Source organism: Lithobates pipiens, unplaced genomic scaffold, assembly GCF_037356315.1.
Source record: "Lithobates pipiens isolate NorthernLeopardFrog02 unplaced genomic scaffold, aLitPip1_a1.2 Scaffold_19, whole genome shotgun sequence".
Lineage (NCBI taxonomy): Eukaryota > Metazoa > Chordata > Amphibia > Anura > Ranidae > Lithobates > Lithobates pipiens.
The window spans coordinates 488,423,052-488,441,058 of NW_027507764.1; the positions used below are offsets into that span (position 1 = coordinate 488,423,052).

The 18,007-nt window shown below is 40.2% G+C and overlaps 1 protein-coding gene across 1 annotated transcript in view; it reads left to right on the plus strand.

Annotated features, from left to right (window-relative positions):
* Positions 1 to 18,007, plus strand: part of ATP6V0D2 (ATPase H+ transporting V0 subunit d2) — a 54,862-nt gene that overhangs the window by 23,794 nt on the left and 13,061 nt on the right. The window contains exons 4-6 of the mRNA XM_077492975.1: positions 203 to 282; positions 6,122 to 6,199; positions 14,841 to 15,017. Coding sequence (XP_077349101.1) covers positions 203 to 282; positions 6,122 to 6,199; positions 14,841 to 15,017 — 335 coding nt within the window. The remainder of the gene's footprint in view (positions 1 to 202; positions 283 to 6,121; positions 6,200 to 14,840; positions 15,018 to 18,007) is intronic.

Genomic DNA, 18,007 nt, shown 5'->3' on the forward strand with positions numbered 1-18,007 from the left:
GTCTTAAGCAGGAAGAGGTCTGGCCTTGACAGGAAGGTGTGTATCATATTTAAGTTAGAGGGTGCATGAGTTTAAAACCTAAATACACCACTGCCTAAGCCATGTTTGATGCTCATATGCACTTGGTGATCCGTACCACCATAAAGCTGTTGTAAATATTTTCGGATTTTATAATTAATACTGTGTTGTGTTGTAATTGTAGCTGAATTTTTCCAAGACTGCTTGTCAGAAAATGACATGGATGAGATGAACATTGAAATTATGCGCAACAAGCTTTACAAGGTATGATCTGCCACATATGACAGTAGAAGACCATGGGGGTTATTTACAAAAGGCAAATCCACTTTGCACTACAAGTGCACTGCACATGTACTTGTAAGTGCAGATCCCTGTAGATCTAAGGGGAACATGCAAGGAAAACAAAAAAACTGAATTTTAGCTTTTGCACGTGTTTGGATGATAAATTCAGCAGAGCTTCCACTCATTTCAGATCTTCCCCTCAGATCTACAGCAACTGCACTTCCAAGTGCACTTTCAGTGCTCTTGCAGTGCACTTGTAGTGCAAAGTGGATTTGCCTTTCGTAAACTACCCCCCTTGTGTAACAACATACAAAGAACCAGAAAACTGTATAGGAGTTGATTTACTAAAGGCAAATAGACGGTTCACAATTTTCCTTTAGTAAATCAAACCTATAATGTTTTTGTATGTATGCTTTTTTTTTTAATAAACCCAAAAACTAAAACTGGCCATACATGGAAAGAATTTTGTCTGGTTCCTGATGATATTTCGACAGTCTCAACAGTTGCCGTAAACGATTTGTCTGTCCCTAGCGTGAATGGAGGAATTGATCAGATTCTCTTTGTTCAGCCTGCATGAAGTTGATTAAAAAAAGAACTATAATGTTTAGTGTACGGCCAGCTTAACCCTTTCATGACTAAGCCTATTTTTGGCATTTGGTGTTTACAAGTTAAAATCCATATTTTTTGCTAGAAAATTACTTGGAACCCCCAAACATTATATATATTTTTTTAGCAGAGACTCTAGAGAATAAAACAGCGATTGTTGCAATATTTTATGTCACACGGTATTTGCGCAGCAGTGTTTTAAACGCAACTTTTTGGGAAAAGGGACACTTTCATGAATTAAAAAAAAAATTTGAAAGATGATGTTACGCTGAGTAAATAGATACCAAACATGTCACACTTTATAATCGCACGCACTTGTGGATTGACGACAAAGTACGGTACCTAAAAATTTCAATAGGCGACGTTTTAATTTTTTTTTACGGTTACCAGGTTAGCATTACAGAGGAGGTCTAGTGCTAGAATTATTGCTCTCGCTCTGACGATCGCGGCGATACCTCACATGTGTGATTTAAACACCGTTTACATACGTGGGCGCGACTTCCGTATGCGTTTTCTTTGCTTCGCGAGCTCGCGGGGACGGCGGGCACTTTAACAACATTTTTTTTTATTTTTTAATTATTTTATTTATTTTAAAATGTCTAAATTGTTTAAAAAAAAAAATGTGATCACTTTTATTGCTGTCACAAGGAATGTAAACATCCCTTGTGACAGTAATAGGTGGTGACAGGTACTCTTTATGGAGGGTTCGGGGGTCTAAAAGACCCCCCACCCCTCCTTTACACTTCAATGTATTCAGATCGCTGAAAACGGCGATTCTGAATACCGTATATATTTTTAAAACCGGCGCCATTTGCAGCCGAGTAAATGGGAAGTGACGTCATGACGTTGCTTCCGTGTTTACTAAGAGGAGACTGGAAGGAAGCCGATTACGGCTTCGTTCCAGTTCCTCCCCAGCGGGCGGAGGCATCGCACACAGAATCGGTGCTCCCGATCGAACGGGAGCACCGGTAACAGAGGCGGGAGGCGGCGGGAGGGGGTACGTCCCATCCCGCTCCTCCGGCATAACAGCCGAGCGGCTTTTAGCCGCATCGGTTGTTATGGCTGGAAAGCCAATTGGCTGCTGAAGAAAACGGTACCGGGATGATGCCTGCAGGTGCGGGCATCATCCCGGTATACCCCCCGGAAGCCGAGTACGCAGATCTGCGTACGCTCGGTGGGAAGGGGTTAACAAAAGAAAGATATGGATTTTGAGCTAAATTGGTTTCACTAAAACTCTCCTATTTTCAAAAAATAGGCAAAAAAGTTTTTAATTCAAAATTTTATTAGCATGTTGATGGAGAAAGGCAGAACCAGTGGAGCAAAATATAAGGAGAATACACTTCAGCTTTAATAGAAACAATACACAAATAGTAAATACATTGCAGAAGAGGTGTTTAGTACCATACATTAAAAAAAAAAAAAAAAAAAGTAAAGTAGATGCTCTTGATAATAAAGAAATTAATAAATAAAAAAGTAAAAAAAAAAAACCACAAAAGTATATAAATACTGAACAGATAAGCCCTCTGTAAATAGTTAAAATGCAACAGAAGAACAAAACAAAATGAACTACAGCTGTAAGGCTCCATTCACATCACGGTGTACTGGATCGCAGGCGAAATCACCATGATTCTGCCCAAGATTCCGATTTGCCACAAAGCATGGGATGTTCTTGCGATTCCCGTTACTTTCAATGGCATCCCAATCGTTTGACGAATCGTGGAAAATCACGCAAAAAGAATCGCAGGACGCCTGTCACCCAAAAGAAGTTCCGGAATCTGCGATCCAGAACGCCATGGTGTGAGCAGAGCCTAAAATGGAGCACAAGTTTAATTAATCAATTACTTTGAGACTGGGTTCAAGAGGAGTCTGGTGCGTCCCTGTTCTCCGTTTCAGGGACCAATCAGGGCTGAATTTTTGCTTGAATTCAGCCCTGAAATGGAGCCACAGATGCACAGCGTTCTGTGAAAGCCGCAACGAAGATATGTGAACCAGAGCAGGTCATAATCTCCTCTCAGAAATCCACATCCAATTCGCATAGGTGTGAACCCAGCCTGATTGTGTATTATTTTATTTTAGTATGTAAAAATTTCAGCAGTAAAGTAAATAAGAAGCTGGGGTTGGGATATGTAGTCCAGACAGAACCATGCCCTTAAAAAAAAGGGACAGCTAAGAGTTTAACCACTTAACAACCGCCCTATAGCCAAATGACGGCTACAGGGCGGTTTCTTAACTCTGGGGCGCGCACTTGAGAGCATCCGTGACCGCCGGGTCCACGGATCACGGTAAACGGCCGCTCATAGCGGCCGTTTACCACGTGATCGCTCCGTCAAATGACGGAGTGATCACTTGTAAACAAACCGGCGTCATGTTATGACGCCGGTTCCTCCCTCCCCCTCTCTGTACCGATCGGAACAGCGGAGGGGGAAGAGATCGGTGTCAGCAGCGATGTGGGCTGCATCTGCAGTGCCCACATCGCTGCTCACCGAAAATTAACCCCTCAATTCCCTGCCAATACTCTGCAATACCCTGCCATTACTCTGCATTACTCTGCAATACCCTGCATTACTCTGCAATACCCTGCATTACTCTGCAATACTCTGCATTACTCTGCATTACTCTGCATTACTCTGCATTACTCTGCAATACCCTGCATTACTCTGCAATACTCTGCAATACTCTGCAATACTCTGCAATACCCTGCAATACCCTGCAATACTCTGCATTACCCTGCAATACTCTGCATTACCCTGCAATACCCTGCAATACTCTGCAATACTCTGCATTACCCTGCAATACTCTGCAATACTCTGCAATACCCTGCAATACTCTGCAATACTCTGCAACACTCTGCAATACCCTGTAACACTCTGCAATACCCTGCAACGCTCTGCAATGCTCTGCAACACCCGCCAATACCCTGCAACACTCTGCAATGCTCTGCAACACCCGCCAATACCCTGCAACACTCTGCAATGCTCTGCAACACCCACCAATACCCTGCAACACTCTGCAATGCTCTGCAACACCCGCCAATACCCTGCAACACTCTGCAATGCTCTGCAACACCCGCCAATATCCTGTAATGCTCTGCAACGCAATACTCTGCAACGCCATACTCTGAGATACCCAGCCATACTCTGAGATACCCAGCCATAGTCGGTGATACCCTGCAATACCCAGCCATAGACACCCCCCTCCTCCCGCCGCCCTCCGGTGCTTCTACCGACTCGCCAATACGATCAAATCCAGAATCTTTTTTTTTTTTTCAGGCTTCCCAGCTTAGAGGTGAGATGCGGGGTCTTATTGACCCCATATCTCACTGTAAAGAGGACCTGTCATGCCATATTCCTATTACAAGGGATGTTTACATTCCTTGTAATAGGAATAAAAGTGATCAAAAAAATTATTTTTGGGGAAAAAAATGTCAAACTAAAATAAATAAAGTAAAATGAACAATAAAAAAAAATAGTTTTTTTTAAAGCGCCCCTGTCCCCATGTGCTCGCATGCAGAAGCGAACGCATACGTAAGTCCCGCCCACATATGAAAACGGTGTTCAAACCACACATGTGAGGTATCGCTGCAAACGTTAGAGCGAGAGCAATAATTCTAGCCCTAGACCTCCTCTGTAACTCAAAACATATAACCAGTAAAAAAAAATGTAATCGTCGCCTATGGGGATTTTTAAGTAGCAACGTTTGGCGCCATTCCACGAGCCTGTGCAATTTTGAAGAGTGACATGTTAGGTATCTATTTAAAGAGATAAAAAGTTGCAACGACCACCATTGTATTCTCCAGGGTCTTTGCTAAAAAAATATATATAATGTTTTGGGATTCTATGTAATTTTCTAGCAAATAAATGATGATTTTTACATGTAGGAGAGAAATGTCAGAATTGTCCTGGGTGCTCCAGAACGCCTGATGGCGCTCCCTGCATGTTGGGCCTCTGTATGTGGCCACACTGTGTAAAAGTCTCACACATGTGGTATCGCTGTACTCGGGAGTAATAGCAGAATGTGTTTTGGGGTGTAATATGTGGTATGCATATGCTGTGTGAGAAATAAACTGATAATATGACAATTTTGTGAAAAAAAAAAAAAGTAAAAAAAATCTTGATTTTGCAAAGAATTGTGGGAAAAAATGACAACTTCAAAAAACTCATCATGCCTCTTACTAAATACCTTGGAATGTCTTCTTTCCAAAAAGGGGTCATTTGGGGGCTATTTGTACTTTTCTGGCATGTTAGGGTCTCAAGAATTGAAATAGGACGTCAGTACTTCAGGTGTGATCAATTTTCAGATATTGGCACCATAGCTTGTGGACTCTATAACTTTCACAAAGACCAAATAATATCCACCAATTTGTACTTATTTTTACCAAAGATATGTAGTAGTATAAATTTTGGCCAAAATTTATGAAGAAAAAATTACTAATCTGCTAAATTTTATAACAGAAACAAAGAAAAATTCATTTTTTTTACAGAATTTTCTGTATTTTTTCTTTTATAGCACAAAAAATAAAAAACCAAGCGGTGATTAAATACCACCAAAAGAAAGCTCCATTTGTGTGAAAAAAAGGACAAAAATTTCATATAGGTCCAGTGTTGCATGACTGAGTAATTGTCATTCAAAATGTGAGAGCACCGAAAGCTGAAAATTGGTCTGGTTATTAAGGGTGTTTAAGTGCCCAGTGGTCAAGTGGTTAAAGTGACACTAAACTCTTGTTAATAAAATTCAAATATGTATTCTTAATTCCAAAAAGTCCTTTCTATTGCTATTTACTTCCTTTTAGAGGTTGGTTAGTTGGTTCTCCATGGTCCCACTGTATGTAGGAACATAGCCACCCTTTCTTGTTTGCTTCACTCTTTTTTACCAAAAATATGTAGCAGAATATATATTGGCCTAAACTGATGGAGAAATTTGGTATTTTTTTACAATTTTTTATTGGATGTGGTTTATAGCAGAAAGTAAAAAATATTGTTTTGTTTTTATCAAAATAGACAAACATCGACAAAAGAGCTATTTAACAAAAGTAAATATAAAAAATGTGTGTAAATATATATATATATATATATATATATATATATATATATATATATATATATATATATATATATATATATATATATATATTATATTAGTGTAATATATGCTTAAAACAAGGTAATCTTAGGTGTATGCTCTGTATAGACTCTAATGAATTTGTTTTCTCTGCCAGTCTTATCTGGAAGCATTTTACAAGTTCTGCAAAGGTCTCGGAGGGACGACCGAAGAAATTATGTGTCCTATTCTCGAGGTACAAACATATGTGTATGACATACAGCAAAACTAAAAACTACCCTATCTTTTAACATTCATTTCACATGGATATTTTTATGGTCTATTTTTTTCATATTGCATTTGTCCACCAATACCTACAGCAGTATCATAAGAGCAGTTATTGTCTGCACTGTCTATGCGGGAATGATAGACCAACAGAAGACCAATACTGTACTGCCTTATGGAAGACATAGTACATGAGCTGCACATTCTAAGGCCTCATCCACACTGGACATTTTTAAAGCTGCTGTTTTTGGCTTCAGATGTTTTTTTTTTCTGCAGCCAATAAACTCCCCAGCATGTTATCCTATGTGTCCGTGCACACATGAGCTGTTAACAGCAGTTTTTGGCTGGGGCATTTTGCAGGTGGAAAAAAAAAACACAAAAATAGTGAGTTTTGAGAGGAGTTTTTCAACTGTAAAAACCCTCTAACTCTGAATAAAGCTTAAAAATGCCAAACAAAAGCTGAAAAAAGCAGCAATTCAGCGTTTATCAGCATTTTTGAGCCATAAGCTTTTGTGGGAGTATAATTTTGTTTAAAAAAAGCGAAAAAAACTCTACAGCTAAAAAAACGCCGAAAAAGGCTACTGCAAAAACAATGAAAAACTCATTCTATAGCTACAGCTTTCTACAGCTAATGCTATTGGCTTTTTTTTATAAGGTCCAGTGTGCATGAGGCCTAAATGCTCTCAGTCTTGGGCATGTTGGTTGGCATTTGAATCTGCAGAAAGTTATCTGTCTGCGGGACTACTTGTAATTAATTAAGGCCTCGTGCACACTGGACATTAAAGTAACGTTATAAAAACTCCAGTAGCTTTGCAGTGAGTTTTCCAACCTTTTTCAACTTTTTTGCAATAGATTTTTTTAGTGTTTATTATGGTTTTTTAGCATTTTTCTGCATTAGCGTTTTTTTTTTTCAATGGATCAAAAACTTTAAAAAAAAGCTAGTGAGCGACGTTTTTGAGCATTTATCGACATTTATCAAAGTTTATCGGCGTTAGAGCGTTTTTACAGCTAAACAAAGTCTCTTAGAACCCACTAGTTTTTTGGGGTTTTTTTTTACTGCTCAAAAACGCCAATGCCCAAAACTGCTGATAACACCTATTTGTGCATGGACACATAGGATAACATGATGGAGAGTTTAATGACTGTAGAGAAAAAACGTACAGGCATACCCCACTTTTAAATACACAATGGGGTTTATTTACTAAAGCTGGAAAGTGCAAAATTAGGCTCACTTTTGCATAGAAACCAATGAGCTTCCAGGTTTTATTACCGAAGCTTAATTGAACAAGCCAAGGTTAGAAGCTCATTGGCTTCTATACAGAAGTGAGCCTGATTTTGCACTTCGCAGCTTTAGTAAATAAACCCCATTGTGTACTTAAAAGTGAGGTATGCCTGTATACAGCCAAAAACAGCTGTTGCAAAAACGTCCAATGTGCGTGAGACCTAATTGTTTAGGATAGATGATTATGTATCCTTTCTGTGTAACTTTGTGCTTCTGTTAGCGCTGATGGTTGAGCATAGTGATGGAGACTTTGACCATTCTCTCTGCCAAACACCACCTGCAATGTCTATATGCACACACAAAAGCTAAAGCTTATATGCATGCCAGGATATCCATTGTTTTTAAATTCCTGTTCCCTTTACCTAACACTTTTTTTTTTCCTATTGTTAAGTTACTTGTTCAAGGCAATTTGTTTTTGGACTGTCAGGCAATGAATGTACCCAAATATATTGAGCCTGCAAGCTCAATACTTTTCTTGATGTTATGGTCTAATAGTTGTACAATTTTCTTGAAATCAGTAAAACGATATATAAGAAAACAAAAATAAAAGTGAGTATGGGGCAGCACCACAATGTTACACACACAATGGGGGTTAATTTTTAAAAGGCAAAACCACTTTTCACTACAAGTGCAAACTACAAGTGCAAAGTGCACTTGAAATTGCAATGAAAGTGCACATGGAAGTAAAGTCGCTGTAGATCTGAGGGGGACATGCAAGGAAAATAAAACACATCATTTTAGCTTGCACCTGATTGGATAATAAAATCAGCAGAGCTTCCCCTCATTTCAGATCTACCCCTCAGATTTACAGCGACTGCACTTCCAAGTGAACTTTCAGTGCAATTTCAAGTGTACTTGTAGTTTGCATTTGTAGTGCAAAGTGGATTTGCCTTTCGTAAATAACCCCCAATGTTTGGATTGGTCTTTATGGATGCTTGTGGGTAAATCCAGCAGAACTGATGCAGACATAGCAGGGGCCAACTAGAGGAGTCCCAAGATCATACAGTAGCTCAAGTGGCATCCATCTCCTTCTGTAGCCTGCAGAATAGTGAACAGTGGGAGCTCTGTTTATGAATCACGTTGTTCCAAAGTATTCAAGATTTACATTTCATATTTATCAACAGACAACCTAGTTAGGGATGAAAAAAGTGATGTCTGTATGAAAAGGTTCATTATTCATGTATGCCAAGGATCATGGATGCCAGATAGAGCTCTAAGCTTAGTGGTTGATTCTTTAGGTGGGTCAGTATTATAAGACTAGATTATGTTAGAGATGATCTGGATAGTAGCCCAGGACACATAGCACCAAGAGAACATTTCCAAATCAGACTCTGTGGTGTCATTATGACCTTCATATGAAGGAACAGAAGACTGGGGAACAGGTCTCAGAAAATGTTACAGTGGACTGGAGGAGGTGATCTTAGACATTGCATCATCAGTGTGTCTTGCATATTAATTAGTTAATTAAAGTGGTTGTATACCCGCTGAATTTATTTTTATTTTTTACTCACCTGCAAAGGAAAAGGCATAATGAGCTAGTATGCACCGCATACTAGCTCATTATGAAATACTTACCTTAGAACGAGGCCCCGACATCTGGCCCGATCCACGCTGAGGGAGCTGACATGTTCCCTCTGCGTTTCTTCCGGGTACTGCGGCTCTGGCGCTGTGAGTGGCCGGAGCTGCGATATCGTCACTCCCGTGCACACGCACAGGAGATTTCTTCTTGACAGGGTCCGGCGTCTGCCGGACTTTCAGCCGGGAATCCCCTGTGCGTATGCGCCGCTGCAGTCAGTGGTGCTTTGCGAGGGGAATATCTCCTAAACTGTACAGGTTTAGGAGATTTTTTTTTTTACCTACGGATAAGCCTTATTATAGGCTTTTCTGTAGGTAAAAGTCCCAAAATTGACTATACAACCACTTTAACTATGACTATACCAAGTGGCTGATCAAGCACAAAAAATGTATACAAAGGAATACTTAAGACACTTATAAATCCCCACTGGTCTGGATTTAGTATTTTTACCTGGGTACAATGGTTCTAGTAACAGCAATGAGAGAAGGACTGACAACCCCTAGATATTCCTTTTGGAATATCACATATAATATGGGTTTGCTGAATCACTAATAAAGCTAAATAAAGATTTATATTGGAACTAGTGGAGTCAATGGTGGAGAAGGATCTGGGTGTTCTGGTAGGCAAATGGCCTGTAAATCAATGTACTTGTATGTCAATGTTTCCAGGTTCAGGGTGCGTGCATGTACAATTAACACTGGGCTCTGCAAAGCAGGGAGGAGAAACAAAGAGATCTTTAGTAAATACAGGCATACCCCACTTTTAAGTACATAATGGTTTATTTACTAAAGCTGGGAAGTGTAAAATCAGGCTCACTTCTGCATAGAAACCATTTTTTTGACGTTTTGAATACTTTTAAGTACAAAGGAGGGATTTGGGGTCTTTTAGACCCAGATCCTCCATAAAGAGTACCTGTCACCACCTATTACTGTCACAAGGGATGTTTACATCCCTTGTGACAGCAATAAAAGTGATCAGATTATTTTTTTTTAAACAGGCGTGAGGGACACCTATCAGAAAAATTATGCAGGCATAGGACACACCCCGTGCCACGCCCCCTTAACCACTTGCCGGCCGCCTCACGCCGATATACGTCGGCAAAATGGCTTGTACAGGCAAACTAACGTACCTGTACGTTGCCCTTTAAGAGGCGGCCTGCAGGTGCGCACGCGCCCGCGGCAAGCTCTGTGAGTCGGGTCCATTTGTCCGTGGGGATGCCCGCAATCGCCTTACGGAGAGGAAGAACTGGGAGATGCTAATGTAAACAAGCATCTCCCCGTTCTGCCTAGTGACAGTGTCACTGATCTCTGCTCCCTATGATCAGGAGCAGAGATCAGTGACGTGCCACACATAGCCACGCCATCCCACAGTTAGAATCACTCCCCAGGACATACTTAACCCCTACACTGCCACCTAGTGGTTAACCCCTTCACTGCCAGTGCAATTTACACAGGAATCGGTGCATTTGTAAAGCACTGATTGCTGTATAAATGACAATGGTCGCAAAAATGTGTCAAAAATGTTCGATGTGTCCTCCATAATGTCGCAGTCATGATAAAAATCTCTGATCACCGCCATAACTAGTAAAAAAAAAATTATTAATAAAAATACCATAAAACTATCCCCTATTTTGTAAATGCTATAACTTTTGCGCAAACCAATCAATACACGCTTATTGTGATTTTTTTTTTACCAAAAATATGTAGAAGAATACGAATCGGCCTTAACTGAGGGAAAAAAATGTTTTTTTATATATTTTTTTATATATATCCTTTATACTGGCTTTTGGAATTTACAAATTTAGCAATTTAGAAAACAGATGAAAGATTTAGCACCGGGAAACACTTTTTGATAGATAAAAAGCACATTTTATATACAATTATATAGATCAGACCGAAATGAGGGACAAATGAGGAGGAATGAGGGACAGAGGGACTTTGTTCCAAATCAGGGACAGTCCCTCAAAATCAGGAACAGTTGGGAGCTATGAAGTTGGGGCACCATGAAGAATAATTCCTGCATCCCACTTTCCCTAGAGGCAAGCAGTGTCCGGGTCTAGGTGACAACGGAAGGAATCCCAGAGCTCAATTGATCGTTATTAGGGATGAGCCGAACACCCCCCGGTTCGGTTCGCACCAGAACTTGCGAACGACCCCCGCGTTCGGTACGAATGTTAGAACCCTATTGAAGTCTATGGGACTCGAACGTTCGAATTGGAAAGTGCTCATTTTAACGGCTAATATGCAAGGTAGTGTGCTAAAAAGGGTTTGGCGACCTGCCTCCTGCCTCAGGGGACATGGGTCACTGCAAAAAAAAGTTTTAAAAACTACCGTTTTGGCGGGAGCACTGATTTTAATGACGATTAAAGTGAAAAAAAAAAGTGAAATATTCCTTTAAATATGGTGCCTGCGGGGTGTCTGTAGTATGCCTGTGAAGTGCCACGTGTTTCCCGTGTTTAGAACAGTCCCTGCACAAAATTACATTAAACGGAAATAACACCATTTAAAACTGCTTGCGGTTTTAATGTTATATCTGGTTCCTGCAATATGGTTGAAAATCATTGAGAAACATGGCATGGGTAGCCCTCCCTGCCCATTACCAGCCTATTTGGGTCTTGTACGCATATTAAGGGGAACCCCGTACCCATATTAAAAAAAGGAAATGCGTGTGGCCCCCAGGCCCTATATACTCAGAACAGCAGTATACAGGCGGTGCAAACAAGACAGGGACTGTGTAGGTTTGTTGTGTTAAGTTGAATCTGTTTGTCATTTTCAACCGGTACATTTTTAAAGTGTAGCTCCAGTCAAAAAAACTATCTTTAAGCTTTTTGGAAAACATAGGGAAGGGTTATCACCCCTGTATAATTTGTTTTGTCGTCCATCTTTTTTCATCTCACTTGCTGCTGTCTCCTTGCGTTTGCAAGTAGGAGATGTTTGTAAGTTGGATGTTTGAAAGTAGGGGCCTGCCCTATATTATAGCGGTATGTACTGGGTACAGAGCACGCAGACAGCACGCACTATCTCCTAACACTACTGACTGCAAGCTCTATTATTAACCACTTGTTAGCCCAATGTTTGCATAAAGTGAAAGATGAAGTTATGCTGAGTAAATAGATATCAAACATGTCACTCTTCAAAATTGCACATGCCCGTGGAATGGCGCCAAACGTCGCTACTTAAAAAATCCCCATAGGCGACGCTTTAAATATTTTTTTACTGGTTACATGTTTTGAGTTGCAGAGGAGGTCTAGGACTAGAATTATTGCTCTCGCTCTAACATTCTCGGCGATACCTCACATGTGTGGCACATGCGAGCACATGGGGACATGGGCGCTTTAATTTTTATTTTATTTTTTTATTGTTCATTTTACTTTATTTATTTTAGTTTGACATTTTTTTTCCCAAAAATATATTTTTGATCACTTTTATTCCTATTACAAGAAATGTAAACATCCCTTGTAATAGGAATATGGGGTGACAGGTCCTCTTTACAGTGAAATCTGGGGGGTCAATATGACCCCACATCTCACCTCTAGGCTGGGAAGCCTGAAATAAAAAATAAAAAAAAGATTCTGGCTTTGATCGTACTGGCGAGTTGGTAGAAGCACCGGAGGGCGGTGAGGGGTGGGGGGCGTCTATGGCTGGGTATTTCAGGGTATCACCGAGTATGGCTGGGTATCTCTGAGTATGGCTGGGTATGGCAATTTATGGCAGGGTATTACAGAGTATTGGCGGGGTATTGGCGGGGTACTACAGAGTAATAGCAGGGTACTGCAGAGTATTGGGGGTACTGCAGAGTAATGGCGGGTACTGCAGAGTATTGGGGGGTACTGCAGAGTAATGGGGGTTACTGCAGAGTAATGGGGGGTACTGCAGAGTAATGGCAGGGTACTGCACTGCAGAGTAATGGCGGGGTACTGCACTGCAGAGTAATGGCGGGGTACTGCAGAGTAATGGCGGGGTACTGCAGAGTAATGGCAGGGTACTGCACTGCAGAGTAATGGCAGGGTACTGCACTGCAGAGTAATGGCGGGGTACTGCACTGCAGAGTAATGGCGGGGTACTGCAGAGTAATGGCGGGGTACTGCAGAGTAATGGCAGGGTACTGCACTGCAGAGTAATGGCGGGGTACTGCAGAGTAATGGCGGGGTACTGCAGAGTAATGGCAGCGTACTGCAGAGTATGCACTGGTATTGCAGAGTATTGGCAGGGAATTGAGGGGTTAAATTCGGTGAGCAGCGATGTGGGCACTGCAGATGCAGCCCACATCGCTGCTGACACCGATCTCTTTCCCCTCCGCTGTACCGATCGGTACAGAGAGGGGAGGGAGGAACAGGCGTCATAACTTAACGCCGGTTTGTTTCCAAGTGATCACTCCGTCATTTGACGGAGCAATCACGTGGTAAACGGCCGCTATGAGCGGCCGTTTACCGTGATGCGCCGGGTCCTATGGACCCGGCGGTCACGGATGCTCTCGAGTGCGCACACCTCGGGGCACGCGAGAGCAGAATTCTGGGAGGCCGTTAATTAACGGCCTCTCTGAGTTAAACAACCGCCCTGAAGCCGTTAATCGGCAATGGGCAGTTGTTAAGTGGTTAAAGCTAGATCACTAGCTATATAGGTGAGGTGAATATAGTGGTGTATACTGCAGTCAGGGCACAGACAACAACCACTACACAGCAGCAAGATAGGAAATCAGCCAAAAACGATTGGTGTGTACTGTGTTGAAGGTACACAGAACACCCACTGCTTCAGATGCAAAGTAACACACTACAGAAGGCCGCCTTAAAGGCGGCCTTATATAGTGTGGGGCGTGCACTACACAGCCTGAGCTATGATTGGCCACAGGCAGGATGCCTGTGGCCAATCATGGCTCTCCTCGCTGCCGGCGCTGCGATTTGCCAAGCATGCGGGGTCACAGTGCATGCTTGGCCAATCATCGGGCAGCAATGCACTGCGCCAACGCAGTGCATTGTGGTCCGCGCGCGCGTCACTCGAATTTTGACGCGAACGGCCAAAACGTTCGGAATTCGCCGAACGGCCGAACAGCCAATGTTCGAGTCGAACATACGTTCGACTCGAACACGAAGCTCATCCCTAATCGTTATCTACTATAAATGGGCCTCTAAGTTCTAGAGCCTGAACAAGGAGAAGCCTGAACAAATGCCCATCCCTGCTGTATGAAAGGCCACAAAGATATTCTTGCAATACAAAACAACCAGTCTCTCTCATAATGGTACCTTATAATTACTGGCACGTGAGTTTCAAAATGTAACTGCCAACAAAGATTTTTCCAAAAGTGCGACTTATGAAATAGCAAAAGTAAATGAAGCTTCTGGCCACTAGATGTCATCAGTCCACACCAAACACCATTAGAAATGTACTGAGCTGTGTGTTTTCTGTTGTACCAGTGACTAAAAAATGAATTCTTTCTTCATATTGACAGACACTGCAGTCCTCTATAGCTCAAGAATGCTAAAAAAAAAACTGAATTCAAGACAGGATAACATTCAGTAATAATATCTGTGTCTGCTCTTTGTCGGAGTTTGTGCATTGGTTGAAAATGTGCTGATTCACAATGTTTAAGATGAACATTCTTATTGGGCAAAGGTTCTGGTTTCAGTAGAGCTAGTTAGAGGTGCCTGCATTGTAACCCTGGAGCATGTTTGTACCATTTGGGTTCTGATAGATGTATTTTTGCCACGCTAAATCTTTTTTCTTTATAAAGATATATTTCACTTGTTTCCTACTCTAGTTTGAAGCAGATAGACGGGCATTTATTATCACTATAAACTCTTTTGGCACTGAGCTTAACAAGGAGGACAGAAAGACCTTGTACCCAACATGTGGGAAGCTGTACCCAGAGGGGCTGGGATTACTCGCCAACGCTGAAGACTACGAGCAAGTGAAAAGCACAGCTGAATATTATGCTGTAAGTGCATACACCTTCACTAATGTATATATCTTATATATACTGTTATAGCAGTAAGTATGCATCCTGAACCACCTGAAAATGCCACCTATATTTCATTGTTTGGCTTAAATACTCAAAGGGATCAAAGTTTAGCAAGACTGTGAACAAGTTTTTGTTTTTAGTCCAGGAATTGTTTGGTCCTCTTCCAGCTTTACTGAAATCCATTCTTTATCCTGCACGAATAGTATACAGAATGCATGTTTACGGCTGCATTCACACCTGAGCATAGCATCTTTGAGTGTTTTTACAGCGTTCTTTCACACGTTTTTTGTTTTTTATCAGCCAATAGAGAAAACTATCTGTTGCATCATTTGTTGCTAGGTTTTTGCAGCTTTTTTAGCTTTTCCATCAGATTTTATTTCTTTTTTATTATTATTATTATTATTATTATTATAAATTTTTTTGTTAAGGTAAGGGGCTAGAGTTAAGGTTAGGGTTAGAGTTAATAGAGTTAGGATTAGGGGTTAGGGCTTGAGTTATGGGTTAATATTTTATTTATTATCTTATTATTATTTTTATTTGTATTTTTTTGTTAGGTTTAGGACGTTAATACTACAGGGTTAGGACATTAATACTACTACTGAATTCATACATGTACATGAATACACTACATGAATTCATATAAGTACATATACAATATAAGCAGCACTAGCGACAAAATAGCAATGTAGAAGACATTAGAACCATATTTAGTAGATGAATAAAATAAAATAAAAATAAAATTAATAAGGCTATTACAGACATGTATCGGCATCATATAGGCCCAATAAGATCAAAATTGGTAAGGCTATTAAAGACATGTATCGGCATCATATAGGCCCGACGCATTTCATGTATAAGGTATAATAAGATAAAATTAGTTTAACTGTGAATAATGGCAGAAAAAGGCTAATTGGCCCATCCTGAGTACTTACATTGGGTCCAATGGGATTGAAATGCGGCGAACACAAGGTCAAGGACCCACCAAATGTCACTCCCGGGATCTGAGGTAATATCGATCCACAACGGTCACATGCAGCAAAGCGTAACATACTGAATCCCCCCAAGACCAACACAGCACCGGCCGCTAGCTCATGAGAAGAACATTAATGTATATACTTACTGTGAATGGGGTCTCTAACATTGTTATGCTTCTATATATACAATCTTTATGACCAATAAATTTAAACTTTCTCAACATACCTCCACAATGTCGACAACCTAATTTAAAGTCCCACCTACCCTTTCTTTTTTTTTTTAATACAATAAGTTAATATTATACTATAATAAATAAAAAGATAATTAATCCCTAACCCTTAAAAAACCTAATAAAATAACAAACCTTAACACAAAATAAATACATGTATTATTAGTATTATTATTACTAATATTATTAATAAATTTTTTTTCTCTAGGTCTGGGTGTTTATATATATATATATATAATTACTATTATTATTTGTAATAATTATATATATATATATATATATATATATATATATATATATATATATATATATAAAATGTGTGTATGTATTTATATTTCTTTTTTCTTTGTCTTTTTTTAAGGTTGGGGCTATTTATTATTTATGTATTTATTATTACATATTATTCATTATTTGATTTATTTATGATTATTTTTAGTTATTTGTGTAATAATTTTACATTTATGTATTCATATGTTAATAAATTTTTTTTTATATATTTTAGTTTCTTTCTTTTGAGCAGAAAATCTCACAAAAAATGCACGACAAAATGCGAAAGTGCACAAAAATGCACAAATCATGTGTTTCCATTCATTTCAAATCATGTGTTTCCATTCATAAAAATGTGGCAAAAACACACAAATCTGCCTAATTTGAGCTACAAAAAAAGCTCCAGAACTTTTTGGAGTTTCAGGCATTTGGTTTTAGGCAACTTGGATTGGAGATGTGAACCAACTCCATAGAGAATAGATTTTTTTTCTCCTCTAGTGTTTTGGAGCTTCAAGCTACAAATTGCAGAGGTGTGAATGGGGCCTAAGTGCTTGCTGAATAGAATAAGACAGATTGTTTGGTGGTTTGAACACATGCTAACATCCAACTACCATCTACAATGTATATTGTTGGCTTGATGGTAGCTGATTTTGACCCATTGCAAAATGTATCAACATTTTTTTGGGGTGAATACCTGCCTGCTTGTATATTAATGTTCATTAACCACTTGCTTACTGGGCACTTAAACCCCCCCCCCCTCCTGTCCAGACCAATTTTCATCTTTCAGCACTGATGCACTTTGAATGACAATTGCGCAGTCATACAACATTGTACCCAAATGAAATTTTAATAATTTTTTCCCACAAATAGAGCTTTCTTTTGGTGGTATTTGATCACCTCTGCGGTTTTTATTTTTTGTTAAAAAATTTTAAAAGACCGATTTAAAAAAAAAAGTTTTATATTTTGTTGTTAAATTTTGAAAATGGGTAATTTTTCTCCTTCATTGATGTATGCTGATGAGGCGGAACAGATGGGCACTGGTAGGTGGCAGTGATGGGCACTGATGGGGGGCAGTGATGGGTACTGATGGGTGGCAATAATGGGCACTGATCGGCACTGTTTGGTTACACTGATAGGCAGCACTGCTAGGGGGCACTGATTGGCACCACTGGTGGGCATTGATAGGTGGCAGTTGTGGGAATTGATAGGTGGAACTCATGGGCATTGATAGGTGGCACTGGTGGGCACTGGCAGGTGGGAATGGCAGGTGGTACTGGAAGGGGGTACTGTTGGGCACAGATGAGGCAGAATAGCCTCTTACTCTTCGGGACCGATGTCCCTTGCAGATAAGCCGGTGATCGGCTTTTTTTCTCCTCACGCTGTCAGTGTGAGGAGGAAAAAAAAACTATTACTGGGCTTTTGTTTACATCAAAGCCTCTAAACTCAACTGCCTAGAAACTACTGTAAACGACCCTGTGTACATATACTGATAAGA